Below are 25405 nucleotides of genomic sequence, written 5' to 3' on the forward strand. Positions count from 1 at the left end.
TTAAGGGATTCTCTTCTACAACTAGTCAACAAAGCAGAAGTAAATACGTAAACCAGACAGGCATCACTTAGTCATATAGAACATTTAACAAGAAAGAAAATACTCACTGAGGGAGAACAGAGTAGACTAACAGATCCTTGATAAAGATAAATGGTGAAAAAAGTTGAGATGGTAACACTTAACTAAAATTATAGTCATACAACTGGTCAAATTGGATGTCAATTTAATACAACAAAAAATTAAATCTTTCAAAATATATTTAAACTGCAGGGTGGTGTTGATTCTCTAGGTTGAAATGAGAGGCATATGAGAGGCAAGTGAAAATTGACGTGCTGTCAACTAAATTTGCGGTTTACGCATTTGAAACGGCAATCAGGACATCCTGTGTGTAAAATGTTTCAATTGATTTAATAGAGGCTTGGTTCAAAAAGACAATTTCCTAAATTGTTATTGTAATGTTATTTTTTGTTTTTAATTGTTAATTTAGCAATTATTTAAGTATTTTATTTTGTTGTACTTAGTATAATATATTTTAGAAAGCATAATTCAGGGAATATAAATCGTAATTTCGACGTAAGATAAAAGACTTATTTGGCTAGATGTTTTGTATAAACGTTATCGGACAAATTAATTGGATTTATTTACTAACAACGCCATGTGCGAAATAACGAAGGGAAACTGCGTGTGAGCCTGCACCAATGGCCTTCCAGCTGTAGACGACGCAATATATTAATATTATATATCGAAGAGTCATAAGAATTGTAGGAATGAGAATAAATAACTTTTTTAATGTCTGTGCTTTCTCGGCTGCATAACTCCTACTGTACAATGGAAATTATATTTATGAATTTAACAAAAGGTTACAACATTAACATATTGCAAATAAAATTGTTAAAAAAAACTGTATACTTAAAATATCAAAAATTTCATTAAATGCTGTCTGTGGCGGTAGAGTGCCTAAAATACAAGCTGCATTTCTCTACTGAACAGCTAAACTGAATGTTTGTTTTAAAAATACAAAACAACGATTTTCTTGTGTTTTTTCAAAAATTTTTTTACTAATTTCTGAAGTGATTTTTTTGGCAGATGGGCCCCAAGCGCCAAGTGTTTCTATACCGAAAGGGTAGAAAATAAAATGGTCTAGTAGATTACTACAGTTACTACTGTACTAGTCTTACGTAAAAAAAAGTATAGAACCATTTTTGTAGTAGGGTTTGTTATCTTTAAGTTTTGCCTCAAGAACTTTTCGCTACGAATAACAGTTACTGAGATGCAAGCGAGAAACTCAAAAAGGCCCCTATAAAAGCCCCCTCCCCCACCTTCCTCGAACTCGCCTCCCGATTAATAAATACTTTTTATTTTCTCGCAGAGGTTGGTACCCATATGAAATATAGGTTCCGGTTCCTCACTATGTAGGTAAAATTATTTTTTAAGGGTTCCGGTACAGGTTCCTGCTTCTGTGGCTTCGATAATTTTCGGTTCCGGTTCCATTATTTTTTGGGTTTTTAAGTAAATAAATAAAATCATTATTAAAAGATATAAATTATTATTAATTATATAAAATAAATAATTCACAAAATTAAAATATATTGTTCTTTTGCATAAACATATTATTTAAGTCTAATTGAAACTTATTTTTAGTTTACCTCTTTTCTACTTTTCCTTTTCTTCAGGAGTAGTTTCAACTATTGCTTCCCTAGCTCCTAAACTCTTCAACCATTGTACTGTTTTTGATCCATTTTCGGTATTGGTCACCCTAAAATATTTTTACTTATTTAATATTAAGGTTAAGTCGATTGAAATTAGTGAGAAACTGAATAAAAGTGAAAAATTGGATTTGGACCAACACTTCAGAAGCATATTTTAAGAGTCACACGTGTCTACTCTACCTACAAGCGCTGAGTGAAATTGTATTGAACGCTACAGAGAGAACCGAAAAATAACTGTTCTTTTGCACTAATAATAACGGTACACACTCACTCACTCAGACGGAAGAGAATAGAACCCACAATTTGTATGTATCAACACTAGGTTCAGCGGTAAGCGGAAATTTGGGGCGAGGCGAAGCTTTTAACTTAAATGATAAGATGTAGTCACATCTTTTCGGCACGCAACAAGTACCACATTGTAATTTTTTTGTCTTTTAATTCCCCACAGTGGAAGATTACCTATGCTGATTTACCTCTCGAAAATCTAGATATAGAAATTGTTTTCTACCAATAAAGCTCTAGATTTCTATTCTGAAATACCTATGGAAGTAAACGTGACTGTGAAAACAACGAGTTTTTGTTTCCCTTGCGAAAGATCTTTGCATCTGAAAAATAAATACTTTGTTTTTAATGTTAAAATGTTCAGATCGTCATCGACTAACCAGTTTGCAATTAGTTTGAAGTTTGGAAAAACGATTTCGTAATTAAAATTAACTACACTTTGAAGTTACAGGTACTAATATCAATTACACCGCCGTCTAATGAAATTGCTTATTATTATTTTAGAAGTTTGTTCATTAAGTTCGTACTTAGGGGAAGTCAAGAACAAAATAATGTAACAGTTTCGCTCTATTAAGACGGGCGGCGATTGATCATTGAAGTGGCTCTGATGAATCGGAAACTGAAATTATTGCTTTGCAAGTGAACATTAAAATTGAGAAGAAGTAAGGGCAGTAATGAAGTTAAACACAATAGTGATATTCTCCGATAAAAGCCATTTTATCGTCTCATGTTCCATTTTTCCTTGTGTAGCAGTTAAGAATGCAGTCCATAAATTAGGAAGAGCTTTTGGGACGTTCATATATTCTTCATGTGCTTTACGCTTGAAACAACAATATTAGGTCAAACTCATTTTTAAATACGATGATAAAGATGTTTATGGCCTAAAACTAACGAGTTTTAAAGAAGTTAAAACTTTTAAAGTATTTTATAAGCAACACGCTCCCACGAATATTAATTCTCCCTAGTTAACCATTACAGTATGACGAACCGGAAAATGTGATTCCTAGGGCATATTTATTATATCAGAAATATTCTCCACTAGAAATCGATAAAAGTAATAATGGAATATATGCACATGTTTCAGTCCATCACACTGACTTTTCATAGAATATTCAATAAGCGCATTCGAAACGAAGTGATTTTAGAAAGATTGATGTGATCTGTATTATGTAAAAGGAACTACCGTTGGTGAAATTGTATATTGAAACTTTTTTACTCAAAAAAAGTTTACCTATTTGACTCGTTAGTACGATTCTAGTAGATTTGAAAGCAATATTGATAAAACTATTAACTTACTTCCGTTAAATTAAATTCGTAACCGTTTACGAACTAATGGTTATATAAACATCATTTAGCACACAAACTGACGCTATTAATTTATATTTAACTTGCGCCGTTTCCAGGATTTCATTAATCTACTCGGCTTTCGGTCTGTTATTTAAAGTTTCAAATATACCTCAAGCATTATTTCACTTTTTATGTGAGACCGCAGTATAAGACACATTATAAATATTTTAACCTTTTATTTTCTACTTTCAGATTCAACTTTATGGTTTTAATAAAGACTTATATCACAATATGTCCGAAGCGCAGCATAAAACGCAAGGAATTGTGGGCATTTCGCTTATGGTACAGGTAAGATCTTCCATGTTTTAAACTGTTAGTCATTCTTAGTCGTGGGAAAATATGGTTTAATAATAATGCACGATAATCAATATGAAAGAACTTTACGGTGTGACAAATTGCTAAAATATATTTCTTTTCCACTCCTTGGGGACTCTCTTTCTTTCACATATTGTTTTATTGCATCTGTTAAAAATCATCCTTTTTTATGTAGGGATTATACGTACAGCTCTGGGCATCTGCTTATAGATAACGTGATAGTGAGTGGCTCAAAAAGTGGCAGATGATATTGTTTTTTCTTACGAGTAACTAACTCCTAACATTTTCAGATTTGTACCAATTCTTATAGCTTATAATAAACTCAAGAAATGGAGAGAGTGAAATGTAATTAAATACGTTAATTACAAAAACAATCAAATCCAAATTGAAATTAGGGTTGCCGTCTCTTAATTACACGGGAATAGCTCTAGGGACTGCGCTGGTTACAAGGAAGGAAAAATGAGCTAAAAACTTATAGTTTATGTGATGTTTAATGAATGATATTAAAAATATTACAAATAGTAGACTGTAATATATAGATCTGAAATGTTAACATTTAAATTTAAATTAATTCTTAGTAGAAAAGGGGATCAACACGTAGTCAGACTAAATATTAATATCAAAACAGGCTTCCGCAGAAAACAACGGGGATATAATCGTTAAGTGAATATCAAGCAGATGTAACAATTACAATTCAATTGTATAGAAAACCAGTATGTAATCGAACGTTATCTCAAGGAGTCGACGAAATAAAAAATTACCTTTTGAACTATAGGTCGCAACGGTCTTGTTGTACGTTATGTACGTTTAATAAAATCTCGGTATAGTAGAGGGTTTTCCAGTAGCCCCCGGACGGAGCTATAAGTTTCAAACGCGTGAAAAAATATTTTTGGAAACTTTGATACACTGAGTTTTTTTAGGGGGTGATAACCCAAAAACCGGCCCAAAAATTTTCAAATTGCAAAACCTGTCGAGTTTTACCTTTTTGAAAATCACCCCCTAATAAAAATCCCCAGTGTATAATGACAGCTTTAAACTATCTAAAATGAAGTTTTTATGACACTTTATTGATCCCGAAATTTTCAGATTTTTTTCTTCACTCGTGTAAAACCAATAGGAAAGGAAATTAATATATTTGTGAAAGTTAAGCGCACTTCTAATGAAACTCACGACTTAATCGGATGTTGTTAACTGCAACTCATAGGCGAGATGAAATTTATAAATTCATACTTCTCTTAACCCCGTTGGTAAAGTCTCTTATTAGTGTACACTGTTAGTTGAAAATTTTGGTAAAAAGTTTCAGTATGTGACACCAGGATGAGATTTTTTCTCCGTTTCCTCATGAAAGTACCTTGAAATTGACACCGGGAGACACTCCCAGACGTGATTGTCGCCCGTAATGACGTCATAATTCTGGAACTGTTGCCGTCACCTTTGTTTCGTTATCTCAGGAACCGCTGCTCGGATTCTCATTATCGAAGCATCGTTGTATCGGTAATTAAATTATCTCAATAGTTTATAAGAGAAGCTTTTGTCGAAAAGTGCATGGTTTACAAGATATCGGATTTCTAACGGGAATCTGTGAACAAGTGCTCCATTTGTTGTTCTCCGTGCTATATTAAATTGCCGGTTCTACGGAATCCACGCAGGTTAAATACTGGTACATCGTAATGCAATTGGAACCGCATCTACTGCTGTATATTAGAAGTAACAAGCACATTTCCTCAAACTTGTGAGCACATTGCGGGCATGACCTTGCCGTTTTAATGCTCGTTTTCATATACCATTGGAAACTAAAACCTGCTAATAATGACTTAATGGAACTGAAATTCTGAAATATTAATTCGCCTCGTCTTAATGACAAGAGCTTTCGGACGCAACGAAGATAATTAAAATATCTTGACGGGAACGGTTACAAACGGCAAATTAATTATAGCTTTTGTTTACAGTAGCAGCGGCTAAAACACAACTCTGAAATTAAATCAATTACTTTTAACTTCTATCTTCAAGTCCTAGAACTAACAAATACTTTCGACGCGACACTTTTCGTAACGAAGTGCCTCCAGATACCGGGTGGTCATAAAAGTATGTATACTTCAAGGTAGAAAATAGGTGCTTCGTTACAATGGAATAGAGCGAGAGGGAGAGCAAATTCATTTTTTATATTGGTACTTTCATTTTTTATTTTCAAAAGACCTCGTCATTCTGAAAAATACAGATATCACCAAAAAAAATTGATTTTAATGTGTGTTCGTATCAGGTATTTTTTTTCGTTAATCTGTAATCAAAATATTGCTTTTTTTGCATTTAAAAACGTGAAAATGAAAGAACGGTCTTTGATTGGCCCAATAGGCCGCTATATCATTATTATTTATAGAAAGCGTTTGGTTTTTTTTTATGACAATCTAATTCTCTCTTACTTTTTACTATTTACTAGTTTAACTAGACAAATATGACGCGCCTTATTTTCAAGTATATGTGCAGCAGCCCTATCAGACGCTCGACAGAACGAAAGTTGAATATATACATATACATCTGACGTAGGACGTAGGTATATAACGGCGAACAAAAAAGCGGCATAAAAGTATCCGCACGATATGCTAAAGAATTAAGGTAGCAAAAAAGGTAGATAAAGGAGGTAAGCGAAAAGAAGAAATAAAGGAAAAACTCAAGGCAATTTACAAACCAATAAGATGATGAACAGTACCTCAAGAAAATTCGTAATATAATAAATATAATATAATAGAATGGCAAAACTAAACCAAAAAAAAATAAATAATAATTTCTGAAAACATCTTTGAAGCTTTTAGGGTATAGTTTTCACGATCTCTAACGGTTGCTCGCTTTGCAGTTTAAATTACATATGTACCGCTTCATACGGAGCGTGAGCGCGAGTAGGTGCAGCGACCAACGTGCGCGTTTCAAAGAAAGCTTGGGTCAATGCCACGATAACCGAGACCTCTTCAATTTCCTTGGTTCTATTGACCTAATGGAGGCGGGTGTAGGGCGGTAAATTTGTGCTCTCGAATTGGAAAAAATGGCCTTGGTCACAACTATTTCGTTGGTTCCGTTTCAGAGCTATTACTCGGCATTTTCGCATGGAACATTTATGAACCGTCTTTGGATCTGAATTGGAGTGTGGCCGAGGTAAATAAATGTTCATTGTCCCAAAAACTGTCTATACATTATACGAGAGCAAATCACAAAAGTTCAACTGTATTCGCCAGATCCAGTTTGCGTTTCTTATGTAGGAAACTAAAAGTCGTTTTTTGTAAAGTGACATACATTTCACGTAACATAGAAAAATGTTTGTCAATACAGTACTAAGGAATCAATGTTATTTAGTACGAACGATGGTTTTCCACCCTTGTCTTCTAACTTGCCGTTACAAATCGGAGATTCGTTATAGCATAATGTTTATGCCAACTGTTTGCTTTAAAGCCCTATACAGGGATATTTATTAAGAAGTAGACATTGTGTATTGTTTTTCCCTATGTGCACTTTTAAATGACAAAACCTCTTCTGAAGGGCGCCTAATTTTATGCATCCAAAATAACTTCTTTAAACAAATGAAGCTCTGGCTGCCATATTAATTACTTTGAATATTGTTGTTTTGGCTTCTGTATCTTTATTTGACGTGTGGGAAGACAAAGTTGATATTGCCCTTCAGAAGAGATTTTGTCTATTAAAAGTATACATAGGAAAAAACAATACACCTACATCCCCATGCCTTTCTTAATAAATATAACGAGGATACACTTCATTTAAAAGGACAATAATAATTGGAAAATCTTGGTCTATCCAATTGGATCAATATTCTCGTGACAATGGGGAATGGCTGAATTATCAGTGCCTAACGTTTTATATATCGTCTTCAAAATGCAAAGACTCGTCAATAGTGCCGTTTTGTTTTGGTTAGTTAAAATAATTTTTTTTTTGTTTAAATTGAATATCACCAACTGTAAGATCACCGATAGTATTGTCTCCTCTACTTTCATCAGCAGACGTTGATACAAATAAGGACAACAGCGCGCAAAAATGTAAATTAGCATGTGAAAGCAACGTGACTTGCTTCCTATAAAACGCTCTACTTTTATCTTACGCAAGCATACACGTTCTGTAAAGGACCTTTAGACAGCATTGTCTTTAAGGGAACATTTCGGCTTTCAAATCAAGAAAGGCAGAATAACGTTAAATGTTGAAAATGCCAAATTTAATCTACCTATCAATTCGTTCCCCAGAAATCTAATAAAGCGCGCTTTTTGCGCACGTCATCAGGTGGGTAATACGTTTATGCCTATCAACGATTAGGTCACAAAGCTTCGTTTGCAAGACGCAAACCCCATAAAGTTTTTTAGTGCATTTATCAATGTTTGGATTGAAAAAGAGATTAGTTCTCTAGAGCTGTTGCACTTTGCATACTTGCACGAACTTTTCCCATTATTAATATTGCAGCACGCGCATTTCCCTCGGTAGATTTAACGCCATGCATTTTTATTAGACGTTTTTAATGGAAGGGAAATTGATAAACCTCAATCTTAAGAATATAATGGGGGTTAATATTTGCATATTTTGATATTATTTGCACTACTAAAACAAGTAAATAAATCAACTCGTAACAAATAGCGCAAATGAGCTCATGCGTCAGTGAAAATTTAATCAGTTCTTCCTTAAGTGATGATAAACACAATACTGAAATTAGAATTGGAAAAATCCGAACCGTTGGCGAGTTATCATGTGCACAGACGGACGGAGAGAGAGTCCAAAATCATGAACGAGCCGGATCGCTCAATAATAAATAGACGGTTTAACTTCTTGGGGCGCAATTGTCTAAGGTTCATTAACAATAGTGACGTCCCCATTATGAAAAACATTTTGAAGGCACAACTGTCCCTCTTAATTACCCTGGACGCAATTGACCTGAGCGCAAGTGTCCATGATTGAATAATCGCTACCGACATTAAAAAAAGTAGCAAATTATCCGAAAAACCTCGTTAATTTTGCCAAACAAGTTCAGATATAAACGGATCCCGCCGCATTTACCGATTTAAAAAGATATCAAAAAATAGAGTTCGGAATTATTTATAAATTCATGTAAATATTACATAAATTTATAAATTAATTGTGGTATGTTACAAAACACGAGGGCGAGGCTTCTGAAAATATTCTGCGATTCGAATCGACACAACATTTATCTGTAGTTTTAGGATAATTCCGTTGATTGGTTTGATCATTCATCAAAAAACGTTGGTATTAACCGGGGTATTAACCCCTCGCATTTCCAACGGACTATAATGAAACCTTCCCACAATAGATAGGTATAAAAATCTGTACAGCGTTTTGTGTTATTTCGACAAATCATTTGGAAACGCAAAGTGCATTTACCCGTTTTAGTCAATTTATAAACTCCCAGTTAAATCTACTCGGTCGAAATGGGATCACAGACATTTACAGGCGGTTTTTTTTTGTTTCTATTTTGCGGTGCGCGTATTGCACAAAAAATATCGGGTATCTAATCAGATAAAAAGGTCAGCTACTGTTTTTAATTAATGCAATTCGACCATGCTATATGCAATAGCTGAAAGCCGCTTTATATTCGCTACAGAAATTAGTTTGCACATGATATAGACGGACTATTATGTATCTATCGATTCTATTTAAGTGTATCTAATTAAAATAACTCAATTTAGGTGAAATGTTGGCGACCACTAATTTGTGACTATAGTTATTGTTTGTCTAATGGTCAAAGCGGTAGTTGGACAAATAGCAAAAGAGAATGCGGCAAATTCGAAATTCCTTTTGTTTAATAAACGACACTCCTGTTGGAGCTTTTGTGCACCCCGTTACTGTGAAAGCGAGACATAATTAAAAGACTTAAAAGCTCAAGTCTTGTTAAATGGGATTTTCTATTATTACTGTAGGTAATATTGTAGAATTAGTCGAGCCTTCTTTAATTTAATATCGATTATAAATGTGTGAATAGCCGAAGCGCCTGAAACCACGGGGGAAAACTTTCTGTTTCAAAAGAAAATCATTAATGGTGATCTTGTTTGAATTCTTTTATGTTATTAAGCCATTTGTTTTTAATGTAATTGTGTATTATTTATTCCATATCCGTAAAGGGTTTTAGGCACCCAATATCGAACGGCTCGCTCAAATTTTGAGAACACCCCTTGTAGGATAGACGTGATGCAAAACTCAATCAATTTTTTTTCCGAATACCTAAATTTTTGCTTTTTTAATTTGCATTTTCTTTTGTTCCTTCATGTTAAAGTTTAGAAGGATGTATTATTAGGTAGGTTAGTAGGTACACGGGGAGACATTTCTCACACTAAAGCTTTGCACTTTCACTTCAACCGCCTGCATACTCAAATTTATCTCAAAACTATAGTGTTACCGTTAAGTCGTTCCTTAAGAAGGAATTATCCAATTAATTACTACCTTCACTATTTTAATTCCAGTGGACCCAATGACCCCAAATCATTATATACGTGCTATCCTGGTCCCGTGGACCTTGCTTTTGGTTAACTTCGACAACAAAATGGCCGCCGACTAGTATGATGATACGAATCTTGTCTTGAGAGTCGTAATTAAAGGTGGACGTAGAGTTTAATGAAAAAATTCCGTAACTTGATAATAAAGTGAATAATTAGTGAAGCCCAAACAATAGCCTCGCCAAAACACGTCAAAACTAAATCGGGGATTCACAAAATATAGGTTCAATCGCCAGAATAACTATAATTAGAAATTGCAATAAGAACCTCATTACCATTCTCGTGGGATTCGAGTGGAAAGGGCTTATCGCTAGCACTCCTCTGTTACCTCTGTATTAATACGTCACATTTCGGTCTGTATAGATACTATAGTTATACTCGTAGACTATAGACGTATATAGGCGGTAAAAAAAGTATAGAGTAAGAAACCGTAGGGAGAGAAACAGTAAATCTTTAGAAATAATGCATTTTCCTGTACTTACCATCCAATCAGAAAGTGTACGAAATTGCATTTCTTGGGGACCGAAAGTAGTCATTTGCATATTTGATGTAGCACGGAGACAAAGGCAAATCAAGACATTATTGGAAATAATTAGCTTTATTCCCCCATTTTTACATTTCACAAACAATTTGAATTTGTTGAATATACCAATCAGAATATTTCGGTCTTCGTTCAAAATCAGACTGCAACAGTTGTTTCCGTACAGAGCAGGGTCTGAATTTGTGTTTTCTTGTTCAATACGGTCATAGTGCTACTTTAACACACTGTAACAGTTGCGTCGCGTTGACAAAAAAATACAAAATTAACAGCGACGCTCCCAACTAAAACCACATTTGCAATCCGCCAACAGCGATCATTCCGGTGACCCAAGTAACGCGACCTACAAGGTTATCTTAAGCAAACCCAAGGACAGTGTAAAGTTAGGTGTAAATAAATTACTTGTTTATATCCCTCTGGACTACCTTCGTTCACTCACGCATCCAACAAGAATGTGCACTTAACTATTGGTGCTCAAGAAGATCAAACGCTGCCAATAGTGAGAGCCCATGCCAAGTTGCCACAGCAAGCAGCAGAAAACCATCCAACTCACAGAAAAGGTACTGAATGAATCCCTGAAGACAATCCACTGGAGGATTATTTACAAAATACACAGCCTGTTTTCATGGATCCGGAGACGTGTAGCCCCTTTGTGGACAATATAGACACGTACAAAGACTGCGTAAACATGTCTGATGAAAACCGCCTCCGAGGTCCCACCATGTTGTTGGAAGACGACGACAAGATACCAAGAAGCCGCACATCAATTGTTCAGGAAACTGTTCCAGACGGAACAAAGCGACGCAGATCCCACAGAACTCTTCATCGTGCAAAAGCAAGGCATAATTGCGAAGATCGAGGGGGAAGTCCACGAAACCCTTTAACTTCACATGGTATACGGATTCCTCCACCGACGAATACGGAAGAACCTCGCACGTTTCGTTCACGGAATTACTGAAAGAGCACGGAACAATAGGGGAAGACATCGCCACCGCCCCAATATCTAGGTAACTCGCAAAACTGATCGCAAAGGCACTAGCCTTTACACCAGGGGGAGAGCCGAAAGTCTACCCCATACTTGGTGCACCACATAGACAAGCGTTCTTGTCGCCCAATCGCTCTACCGGTTGAACGCCGCCAAGGCGACAACTCGGCAACAACTGGACAAAATGAAAACTGAGGAAATTATCGAGGAATGCGAATCCGATCAACATGGTACCCAAACGCGACGGCTCCACAAGGGTATGCGTCGATTTAAATTCGGTCACGCTTCCCACATTGCCAAGGAAGCTCCTATAATTTCCATCGACCTCTAGGCCAGATACTGACAAATTGCGGTGAAGAAAAACCGTGTTAAAACCGCCTTCATTTCTCCCTTCGGCCTCAACCGATTTAAAAAGATGCCTTTTGGGCTAAGAAACACCCCTGCGACCTTCCAACGGCTCGTCGAACGTTTGCAAAGTTAACCCACCGACATCACCATTTTATCCTACCTGGACAACATTATCATCCTATCCCCAACCTCCGCCACTCACCTACAAGACCTGCAACGCACCTTCAACAGACTATGCCAGTTCAAACTGAAAGGGCCAAGGGCAAAATGCCATTTCGCATGTACGCGCATCAAGTACGTAGGTCACCTTATTACACGCAAAGACCTCCGCTATTGCCGATCTACAAGCTTCCAGGAATTTGAGGCACCTCATGTCCTTTATTCAGACATGTGCAATGCGCCACCGTTAATCGGTTGAAAGCCCTTTTCACCACCGCATCGATATTGCGACAGGCTGATCCGACCTCGCGCCCTTCGTCATCAGGAACGATACCAGCCAGTACGCCCTAGGCGCTGTACTCATCTAATGAGAAAGCTTGGGTGAATGATCTGCGGAGTATGCCAGCCGCGGAGGAATAATTTCACAACGGAACGAAAAGCCCTCGCTGTGGCACGGGCGCTCATGAGATTCCTAGGATACGTGGAAGGGATAGCAATCACCCTAGCCACCGACCACCAACCGCTAAAATGGCTCCTCGCTCGCAAGTTACCTACCACAAAACTCGCCTGATGGGCCAGTCATTTAATACTGGAAAGCAAAAAGTCGTTGCTGATACGACCCCAATGCACGGAAAACATACAAACAGATGCCTCCTGTGCACCATTACAGTCGACATACCCACTGGACCTGCCGCCGACATTTCCCGGAGTCAATTGGAAGACCCAGACATAAAAAAATCATCATCCACTTCGACAAACCGACACCAAGCATCGCCGATTTAAATTTGTGATCAGTGGCGTACTTCTGCATGGTCAAGGGGGGTTTGTTATTTTTTTTTAATGGTAACCACTAGTTTTCATTACATATTCTTGAAGAGTAGGTACACTGTTTTGGATATAGCGGCATAATCAATTGATTATATTACATAATCAAATTAAGGAAAAAAATCCAAATTGAGGAAAATGATTGTGTTAAAATTACTTTCATAATTTCACTAGTTTGCGTTGAAAAAAAAGTTATTCTTTTGTTAATTATGTGAAAGCAATTTTTTGTATCAAAAATCATTTAAAAAAACTTATGTAAATCTACATGTTTAAAAATTATTTACAGCGGCATGTGTCTACCGAGACGTCTACAGAACTCAGAGTCACTTTTTTTAAATGGATACTACTATTTTTTGGTGAGGTATATTAAAGAATGAACTTTTTTTAAATATGACAACAAAAATAAGATCAAGCTAGTAACATTATGAAATTAAGTAACTAAATAGAAAACAACATATCAATTCGCGGTTTTATGTATTAAATTGATTTCATTTGGCAAACTGTGTTCATTAGGTACGGGTATAAATATGAAATATCTCATACTGCGGAATAAATTTTTACAGTCGCTGAAAGCAGGTCAATTCTAGCATTATTATCGTTCAGAAACATCCATGAAAACGTATCACTCCATACAGAAAAGTAGGCATGTTATTTATTATCTTAGTCTATCACCATTGAATGTTCATAAATCGCTATGGCGTACACGACGAAGCAAATAAACTGCCATCACGTGCGTTTCAGGCAAGCAATTTTCCAAATGCGTTGTCGTTATCATTCTTTAGCGCAGGGGGAGAATTTACCGAAAGTTTAACAAGCGTCCCACAATAAACGCTAATCTACAGGACCGTGTTTAAAACCCACTATACCTAACATGAGGGGATCCTCGATCTTCATAAAAAACATTAAGCTACATCGAAATAGTGTAAAGCGCATACAGTACGTTCGCTGCGGTTTTACAAACGCATTCTTGCAGTTGTTTATGTATTTAGCGCAGTAGCGGTTTTAACCGAAATTTTCGAATAGTATGCACGGCGCCGTCGTCGTCCACTTTGTAATATATTCGGTGTATCGCAACAATGAGCAACGGACACTATAAAACCCGTCTAAAAGCTGGGAAAACGGACATCGCACGCTCACAATATGCTAATCTTCAGTGACATTACCGCCCGCTAACTGTAACGTACCCGTCCGTTAAAAGGGTCTTGTACATTTTGCTTTAAGAATTTATATCATACTAACGCGGCAGTATTTTTACTGCAATTTTATTGGGTCGTTTACACAATATTTACTTGTTCATTTGGCCGGTCTCTCGAAAGTTGAATTCATATGCTCTTAATGGGTATTTAATGTTCGCCACTGTGTCCTTTTCTTCTCTATTCAGGCATGAGTACTAAATTACCTATGGAAGGTCAACAATGCAACTGATTTTAGTCACGCTATTGGGGTTGGCCGCGTATAAACTGGGTTGGGTTCAAGAATAAGTGAGTGTCACTTCTAATGTTGTAATTTTGGTTTACAGATTGGAGACACTCCCAATCCCGAGTTGCGGCTCATCACCAGCAGTTTTGATAAAGTCAAATTTAAGGGTAAGTTTATTCACTTTGCGTTTCTCACGCGTAAAATTTGTGTACGGCAAGTTTGTGGTGCAGGATCGCAATTTGGAACAGTTTGCGGGCTTTGTAGAAATTTAGATCTGCGAATGTAATAATGGGTATCAGAATCTAGAAGTAAAATCGAAATCAAATAGGTGTTCATTTTAGGGGTTGGACATGTAAAAAAAACTACAGGTTAGTAGAAAAGGACCCAAAGTAATGTCTTTGAGCTGACTATGTGCTGGAAAACAACATTTGTTACGTTAAACCGCTTTCTAGGAATTACCAGATACCGAAGCATCATCCTAAGCCTTGTGGCGAGTCGTCGGCTAAATTACACATCTTACTCTCCTTCTCCTAAATTCAGACTTCCTTAATTAGGACAGGTAGATTAACGTAGCAGGCCTGTTTCGGCATCCCAACTGATGACTTTCCAAAATATTTTGCCCATTTTGTGCAGATTTGTGCGCCAATTTAGTTATCCTGGCGAACTTCGTATCGCTTTTTTTCCCGTACCCCGTTTCTGTTTTCGCCGTTCCCGTGGGAACTTCAGGAAGTTCTTTCGGAGTACGCACCTTCACGCTCTTTAAAATCCTGTTTTTGTTCTGTTCCCGTTTCCATGGGAATTTCGAGTATTTTACTAACTCAGAAACTTTCGCGAGCATACGTGCAACCATTCCCCAAAGTTTTATCGCAATCAGATGAACGGTTTCGACATGCATAAGAGACAGACATTTATTTCTATTTATATACATAATAGCAGACCCAACGAACGTTTTATCGCCTATCTCGGCGAACCTCGTATATACCTATTAACATTGACATTGCCTAACATTTCCATATAATGCCATTACAGTGTGCACATTTTAAATCTTTTGAGATTTTGTGATTTAAGAGATACCGTTCCAGGACATGGTGGTGATGTGTTACAACATACTATGCACATTTTAAATATTTGAAAGTATTGTAAGTTGTCATATGGCTAAGTACTTAATTTTACTTTATATTGGTACCGGCACGTATGAAAGAGCAGGGGGATATATGAATAGTGAGGATGAGTGATCTTCCGTCTTCTTACGTGTCGGATACAGTAGTTCGTTGTATACTTAATGACACTGTGCACATTTTAAATCTTTTGAAGGCATTTCAGAACTAGTTGACGACTTATTGCACAATTGCAATGTTGTTCACTTTACATATTTTGAAGTATTTTGTTTTTTAATCGGCACACTGCACACTGAAATATTTGGGAGTGTATAATCGCACTGTGCACATTTGAAATCCTTTAAAGACTTGCGTGATAGGAGATGTCTTGCGTTTATTGGTCATTATTACCCACCACGTGATTTACTGATAATCGCAACCGCGAATAATCTATATTTATCACATTTTAATTTGATAGTATTTAATTTAACAGTTTGGTAAGATTGAAAACCGTTGATGTAACGGTCGCTGTCATTAGTTCTCTTATTTACTTTTGTAATAATTTTCCTCGCAATTTTCTTTATTTTTTTGTGTTTTCTTCGATATTTTAATGGTTATTCTGCTATTCGGGTCGGACACGAATCCAACAAATCAAAGATCATGAAAATGGGTCCAGCCGTTCTGGATTTATAAGTGGTGACCGTTGAGACCTTGAAAGATGGAAGGCCAACATTTCAAATGTGGATATATCTCGAGAACAGAGTATGGAAGAAAGATATTCACAAAGTGAAACTTGTACATTCCGCCAAGATTAATCTGTCGGTCGGGGTCAACATTACAATTGTGGATAGATCTCGACTAGATGCATTTGTGTGTCTTCAAATTCATATAACAGATATAACTCTCGCCAGGAAAGATTGCCGGTCACAGCACACCTTGTGTCGATCTAGAATCTAAGTTTTTCTTAAGATGCGAGCGACTTCCGGAATAGGATTGTGCCAATGTTAAACGAAAAGTCTTTTTGTTCAACATTGACACGATACTATCCCGGAATTCGCTCACATCTTTAGAAAAACATAGATTGTAGACCGGGATCAAGTGTTCTGTGACCGGCAATCTTTCCTGGCGAGAGGTTTATCTAAATATTTGAATACTGTAAAGTTCAAGTATTTGAATCAAAGTATAAGAATACTAAAGCAGCAAGATTGAAAAATTATCGATATTGTTCGGGTAGAACTCTTATTAATATCAATTCATCTAGGGTCGTGTTATATAGGATGTTTCAAATTGCGCGGTTTTTTAAGAATGAATAAAACACATAACCTTCATTCGTTTTCAAAAACTTTTGATTGGTACCTAATTGAAGTATCAGTTCTGAAATTTATATGTGAAAAATAATATCTACCAAAGCTCGGCAGAAGTCCACTTTTTTTGTTAAAACTTTTTATTACATTTTGACATATGCTGTATGAGCATATCTCACCAATGCCACGAATAATAATTTCATCCTTATTAAGTCCAGGAATCGACTTATTATTCTTGAACTGGCTGTTCAGACAACTCCATGTTGTTGATACAATAACTTCAACTTGTGAAATGTCGTTTAATGGACATTACAGGGTCTTCAGTAACATTTTCACGGACCAAATCAATATATTCTTGTGAACGAGCGGTACGACCGTATTTTCCAGTTTTTGATCTTCCATCGAACCGGTTTCTGGAAATTTTTTAATAATTCGACCAGTAGTGCTATCAGATGGACGATAATAAAGTTCACGTAATTTTCTAAAAACAGTTTTCAAAGAAGGCTGACTTTCATAAATTCAACAATTTGAAAGCGTTGTTGTTCATGGACGAAGCCATTTATATAAATGTCATACATCGCACTTTTTAAATTTCACAATACCCAGACAAATATATGGCGCTCTATATTTTATTTATTCTTAAAAAAACTGCACAATTTGAAACAACCTTTACTATGCAATCAAAAAAGAGTTACTGTCGAGACACCTTTGGAATTTATGTTTACATGGGAAACCATATTTAACTTGGAACTTCCAAAGGCGACTCGACGTCAATCCTTTTCTGATCACCCGTTATTATATTACGGTATGGTTCTTGGAACAAACATTCCAGTGGTTATGTTTCGGTAGAGAGGCGAATACTCCTGAGGTAATTTTTCTGGGGATATGAAAATTGGGTGACCTCCAATACGTCCGATACGTTAATTGATTCAGCAAAATCAAAATATTATAATGACAAAATTTCTAATTCCGATAATACTTCTAAAACCACCTGGGAAAATGTAAGTGCCGTGACGGGAAACTTGAAGAGAACGAAAAACAATAGTTTTTCTCTGAAAGGCGACCCGAATACAATAGCAAATAAACTTAACAAATTTTATGCACATGCAGCCGGCGACATAATAGGTAAACTACCAAAAATCCCCTATGGAGATGAGATTCCGTATAATGAAAATTCTTTTTTTATGTATGCGGTAACAGATGACGAAGTAGTATCAGTTGTAAGATCCTTAAAAAACAAAAAACATCAGCTCACGATGAAATATCCAACAACCTAGTGAAACAAGTAATTATGTATTTGGCCCAGCCTTTAAGGGTGGTAATTAACAGCTCAATAAAGCACGGCGTCTTTCCAGAAAAATTAAAACTAGCCACAGTGGTACCTTTATTTAAAAAAGGCGACCCGGGAAAATTTGAAAATTACCGTCCGATTAGCTTACTAACGTGTTTTTCAAAAATTTTTGAAAAAATTATGAGTAGTAGAGTGACCAGTTTTTTTGTCAAGTGCAAAATGTTAAGAAATAATCAACACGGATACATTAAAGGTAAAAGTATTGAAACAGCCGTCTTTCATTTTGTAAACAAAGTCGCAACCATCTTGGATAAGAAAGAATTGCCCCTAGGTGCCTTTTTAGACTTACCTAAGGCTTATGATTGCGTAAATCATAATATATTACTAAATAAGTTAGAAAAATATGGAATACGAGGCATCCTACTAAGTTTAATGAAATCGTATTTAACAAAACGATCTCAGCAGGTTAAATTAACAATAGAAGGTAACACGTATTACTCGGAAATAACAACTCTGGAAAGGGGAATTCCTCAGGGAAGTATAATAGGTCCTTTACTGTTTTGTATTTATGTACTTTAATGACCTATCAGACGCACTTAATTGCGAATCACACACTTTATTAATCAATTATGCAGATGATACTTCATTAATTATTAGAGCTAAAAATTGTGTTAATCTACAAAATGAAACACAGCAAGTTGTTTCTGGCGTTGAAAACTGGATGCATAAAAATCAATTGGCGCTTAATGTTAAAAAATCTCAGTATGTGTTATTTAAAAGTAATCATCTATCAACTTATTCTAACGCGCATCTAGAAAATAGTTGGAAATTATCAGTGAAAGCAAAATTTTTGGGAATCATAGCGGACGAATACATGAATTGGTCGTATCACATTGACGAGTTAGCAAAGAAATTAAACAATGTGTGCTATAGTATAAGAGTAGTTAAGAGAGTGCTAAGCAGTTCTGTAATTCGAACTATTTATCACACAACATTTGAGTCAAGGTTACGGTTTGGCATATTGATATGGGGTAGTACCAGCCAAACTAATATAAAGAAAGTCCTAGTAATTCAAAAACAAGTTTTACGGATAATGTGTGGAATTGACTTTAAGGAATCATGTCGGGGACAGTTTAAAAGGCACGGAGTTTTAACTGTGGTAGGATTATATATATACGAATGTATTATGTATAATTATAAACATAAATCAGAATTTACATTGTATCAAAAAAATTATCTATACATTAGGCAACGCAATAACTACAACTATCCGGCACATACACTAAGCTTGTTTCAGAAATGCCCCATATATGCTTGCTTAAAATTTTTTAATTTACTACCACAAAGCATTAAGACATTAAAAAATTATAACAGTTTTGAGAAGAATGTTTTTCAATATATCTTAGACATAGAACCGTATTCTGTTAACGAGTTTTTAGAAGCAATTGTTAATGTTCGTGTTGTGTCTACGTTTTAATTGTACAAGTGATTGTAAGTACGTCTATATACATATTAGTTATGCTCATGACCTGTTTCAACCTACGTCTCTGTAGCTGATTGAAATAAATAAATTATTATTATTATTAATACTTAAGAGCGTTTACTGTTTCGGCTCCACCATAAATTGAAATTATTTGCAGTCCCCCACCAATATAAAACATGTATGGTATTCAATCGCTTGCACCTGGAAAAGTCCAAAAATCTATTACAGTGAGAGAAAAATTTACGCTTGTGGCATGATCGGCTGCCTGAAAAGAGGGATTACCGCATGACATTGATTAACAACGAATTAAAAAAGCACAACGCCTTTGTACCTTCATATTTAAATTAGGAAAATTTTTTATTGGAATGTGCCTATACGCAATTACGGGAGATTTTCCAACTTTAGAATTATTTATAAGGAGAAGCGCAAAAATCAGCGAATCGTTCGTTATTAAATTTCCAACGTCATTTTTAAAGAGATTTGCAAAGCAGGATAACTAAAATGCATAAAAATTTCTGTGCAGTAATATTTAATTGAAGTTATTGGAATCGCACACCTTCGCGTTTTAATAAAAATTACTGCGCCTGCAGATGACAAGGGAGCAGTTTAATGAAAAGTTTCATTCGTAGCTTTTGATGCACATTTTAATATCATCAACTTGTACATATAATTCGTTTTAAGGTGGATATGACATTAAGTCTCTACCAAAATGCAGTTCCAATTTTAGATACCACTTAAATTTTAAAAAGGGAAAACGTATGTGACGACGTCAATTAACTATTTCATCAGTAATTCAAAGCTAGACGTATGTGCATAAGGACACTCCTCAGGGTATTTTTCAGTATTTGAAATTTCAGCATTAGGACCTTGGAAAAAGCTGCGTTTCTTAAAAATAGGTTTCAACATGTCGGTAGGGTCAGAATTCAAATGAGAAAATCTTTAACGCGAAATGTCAAAATTGAGTATCCACAAACAAGACCAGTGAAGGTCTTAACAAAACGCATCTGTTGATGGAGTCAAAACTCTAAATGCGAATATCTCGAGAACGGGGTATCATCTTATGAAAAAGTGATACGCCTTCTTGAGATGCATCCAACGTACATTCGACCTGGTAACGGATATATGATGCATTTTAGAGAAGATAGTCGGAAGTGGGTACTCGAAAAGAGAAAACGCATCTATTAGTGGACTGTTGAAACAGGGTGCTCACAAAGTAAAGGTGTCGCACTGGTGCAACCTAAAGTGAAACAGAATCTTATTTACTTATACCATATTTAGACAAGTGCACTTCTTAAATGTTACTTTTTTTCACGATTTTTACTATGCGTTTCCATGGCGTTTAGTCCTATCTATGAACAATAACATCAATCATTATTGATCAAAAGTTTAATTAACACCTGGCTAAATCCTGAGCACGAATGGAAAAATTTGACATGAGGACTCTTATCTGGGTCGTCATTGGGCTCGATTAAACACACAATAAATCGACAAACAATAAAATTTATATGGCATTCACTATGGACTAATAAAGCTGAAATAGTGGGAGGCTGAGAACCTTATAGACATACCATGCAACAACCGATTCATTGAAACATATTTAAGGAAATTTCAATTGTGTTAGTGTTAAAAATTCCAAAATATACGGGCGATATTTTCAACAGCTGATGCACTTAAATTTCGATTTAGACGACATAAATACGCCATAATGCTAAAGGTCAATATCAATGAAAAGTGAAAAATGTTAATTAATACACATATGCAAATAGCAAACAGTAAACCAAAATTATGTCAGAAGTGAAAGAAAATGTAACGTGCATAAACTTATTATGGATCCATAAATGGCGAGAACCCTAAAAGCGTTTTTAGACAAAGAAACATTCCTTGTCCCACCCTGTTTAGTAATAGATACGTCTAATTTATTGTTATAAGTGGGGTATATAAGTAATTATACATCTGCTGAATCAATGCAGTCACGCGACCTGTACGAAGCCAAAACAGTAAAGTAAGCACATGGTGACGTTCGCGTGCCACATACCCTTATCCGTAATGGAATGTATTAACATTGTCCTTTGTGATATTCAAATGTGTGAAATAGCAGTCGTCTATTAAAAGGCTATTAGCGATTCCGTTTCCGTTAAGAAGTTACGCGCGACTGCGACTAGTAGCACCGCACTGTAAGGGGCAATTATCGCATCCCCCAAGTTTCATTTGTTAAACGGTGCTCCTACAGTAACCCCCGGTGTCGCGTCGACTTTACGATTTCGAACAACAATGCGGTACTATCAATTTTCCAAAACCACTGACCCTAAACGCGCTAAACTGATACAGTAATTAATAATAAACGCAAAGGCAATTACTTAGTTTGTGGTATTAACGCTACTGCAACAATAGATTTGGTGTACTATATCTGAATAGTACAAATTGACACCATTACGAACGTCAACCGATTTTTCCATTAAATTAATTGCTTTCAGGTAACACTAGTTTCGATTCTCATTATCACCTTTCAAAATTCAAATTAAACACCTGATACAAATGTCAACATCTCTCTAGCTAGATAAATTAATTAAAACGAAGGCATAATACAGTGTACAGTTGGACTCCGCTTAATTACTAAACAATTTTTTTGTACCTCTCTGCCTTAGTGCCCTTACTCTTTGTTAAATTTTCGTTTGTGAACCTTTCAACTCAAAGGAGTTATTAGCAGTAAATTCCGGTGTTAATTAGATACATTTTTAAAGTACTCTCTGCGGGAAATTAGACGATTCTACATTTATCCCCACAATATAACACCTTTGCGCATTGACAATTGTCACACTATATTGACAACGTCCTTTAACCAATATTTTGCTCCCGATACAGATACAAAATACCATGAGGTTTTAATGTGGTTTGTTCGGTATGTTACAACACAGTCATATGTGGCCATAGTCCAGACCATGCCATCATTCTTTTATATGTATACTACACATTTTTATTAGTTCTCGAATTGTTATAGGTACTCGTATTCAAAATCTCAAAAATTAGTGACATCTATGGTAAAGAAGAAAAATACTTAAATTAATATTGAATGACCAACACATATACTGACCTTAACAACCAATGCACATAATACATAAAGAATGTTACAAAATTCATGCTTCGTAAAATGGAGAATACCTAAACTAACCTATAAATAATGAAAAATTACGTAAACAACGGAAATATGAAAAATATGCTTACCTAGATTAAGGTTAGCAAAATCTCATTCACGCTAAGACGTTTAGATAAATAATTTCGGCAATTTTACCTTGATGCCTCAGGGTTTTTATAAGATTTCAAGATCTTTCGTAAAGTAAGTAATATTCAACGTTACAAATTCTACAGTTTTGCTGGGTTATTGCTGTAAACTATAATCTGGATGGTAACAACAACAAAGCTCTATGTGTATCGAAAAATCCCGCTGGGGGGTCCGTTTGTGTGGCTCAGTGGTAGAAAGTTGGGCTGCATAGCCGGGAGATCGGGTGTTCGAACCTGGGTTGAGATAAATTTTTCATGTGACAGAGTGAAATTTCCTGAGGACAGTTTCGAGCATTCTGCCGGCTACTCCGAATTAGGGTTTCCTGCAGTTTTTCTAATTCGTAAGGTAAATACAGGAGTAGTATAGAACAACTTAAGACCTTCTGCAGGAGCACCTTTAAAAAGCATTATGCGGGTCAATCTGTAATTGGGCGAAAGCCTGTTGAGGGCCTAAGAACAATAAATAAATAAATAATAACGCAATAATATGGGGCACCCTTCTCTTTGCGTATCATACTATTATACCCTCTGTCTTAATTCAGTTCTTCCTCGTTCACGTGAGAATTTCGGGAAGTACTTTCGTGGTATATCTTAACACCTTCCAAGAAATTCACGTGTTAATTGTAAAACGTAAAATCCCGTTTTTCGGGAAATCCTTTCTTAGTGCTCCCCTACAATCCCCAACGAACCTACATGCCAAATTTCACCTTTCTATGCCTAGTAGTTTCGGCTTTGCAGGCGTTCAGAAGATTATTGAGCGGTTTCAGTCCCATGATCCCTGTTACTAATTTTGCTATGTCTATCAGCACAAAGATCATCTCCTCGCCGCCGCCGAAGCAAAAGACAGAGTACTTCTGAGGTCATCTTTACCGAGTTAATGACGGTGACCATGACTCAGAAGATACTTTGGATAAATTTAGATTTGAGTTGTTTTTCAAAGCCCTCGTAAAATCCAAATTCAACCTCGCATCCCTACCACCACCATCCTAAGCAGCCCGCAAACATTGCTTAACAACTTACCTACAAATAAAAAAGTGGTTAGGGGACCAGATGGATCTACTCCTCTGGGGATGGCGGGCTTCAAGGTTGAAGTCGGTCTGTCGGTCCGTCTTGTACTCTTATTTACGGCTTAACGGCTGAACCGATTGGAACCAAATTTGATACACGCTCTATTTCGAGGTGTTGTTTGCTGAAATATATTCTTAGGTAGTTGCTGTTTCGCGCACCAATGTAAATTATGCATGTCGGCTCTCTGGAACCTCTCGGTTTCATGTTCATATAACATTAGAATTTATTAGAAACGCCACTAGGCGCTCACAAACCTATAAACAACAGCACTATTCCAGATATGAGGTTACCATTAATTTGGGGGTGGGGCTTGAAGCGTGCTTGTGACGTTATCCAATTAGAATCCGTTTCTGGACCGCCACACGAAATTCAAGCTTCTTGCTCTAATTTTGAAAAAACGCATGTTTGCTTTGAAAAATTCTTAAATCTTAAAGGTTAAAGGGTCTTGTTGTACGGCGAAGTTTGTGTTGTATTGTTATGATGGTGTGAGGCCTAAATTTCATGTGAATGAAGACGAAAATTTGCAATTAGTTTAATAAAATTATTTGTTAAAGAGAAAAACAGTAAAAAAAATCGAAACTTGATTAAGAGCGTGGGCGTCTTAAGCAGAAGTGATTGAAAAGGCTATATTGGACTATATCCAGAACCGTTTTCGTTACAGATAAGTATCTTGTGTTTGTTTGCTGCTTTATTTAGTAATTATTTGGTATTGTCGAATTGATTAGCTGAGAGAAATTCTCTGCTGTCAGGAACAGGATAGTTTTAATTAGATCGCCTTTCTTGTGTAAATAAAGATATCGTTGTCTGTTGTGCGAATCAATTCCGTTCAATATAGGTAACTTACTTCAGAGCTTTAGTCGCGTCTCAGAATGAGAAATTTACGCAGGTAGTGAACTCGAGCATATAAATCATTGTACAGCTTCCGAAAATTGTGAATTTAATTTAGACGTCAAAAATATAGTTTCTGCCGTCGCGGTCGTTTCCTTTGAAACAGCATTGTATTCTGTTTCGGACTTGATTTTCTTTTGTGCTTAGCGTCTCATTTGAAACAAGAATGGCAGATGTCATTAGAATGCACAACCATGCGTTTCACTTTATCTACCCTTACGGTTAAATAGCGACTTAGCCTACTTATTCAAACTTATTAAAATGTGATTTTGACATCTGCTATAAAATAAACTAATTAAACTTTGTTTTTGGAAACAGCAATAACATATTTTAATTTTGGGGGAGGCTAAATGTATGGTCCCATTGTGTCAGCGACGATTTTTTTTGTAATTCGGTTATTTTACTGTTGTTTTACTGTTTTAAGCACTTAATGTATAAGAGAACTTAACGATAGTGGAGTTCTGAAACGGAAATAAAGGTGAAAATGGGGTACGGATATCATGTGTTGCCAATAAGGCAGTGTTTGATGATGCTCGTGCTTTTCTCTACCAAATCTCCAAAGATTACCGCGTCC

General features: G+C 36.1%; 1 protein-coding gene across 1 annotated transcript in view; it reads left to right on the forward strand.

Moving 5' to 3' along the window:
* Positions 1-25405, forward strand: part of LOC116168018 (putative carbonic anhydrase-like protein 2) — a 257795-nt gene that overhangs the window by 177187 nt on the left and 55203 nt on the right. The window contains exons 4-5 of the mRNA XM_031483660.1: positions 3531-3626; positions 14522-14588. Coding sequence (XP_031339520.1) covers positions 3531-3626; positions 14522-14588 — 163 coding nt within the window. The remainder of the gene's footprint in view (positions 1-3530; positions 3627-14521; positions 14589-25405) is intronic.

The sequence above is a fragment of the Photinus pyralis genome, unplaced genomic scaffold (assembly GCF_008802855.1).
Source record: "Photinus pyralis isolate 1611_PpyrPB1 unplaced genomic scaffold, Ppyr1.3 Ppyr1.4_LG4, whole genome shotgun sequence".
NCBI lineage: Eukaryota > Metazoa > Arthropoda > Insecta > Coleoptera > Lampyridae > Photinus > Photinus pyralis.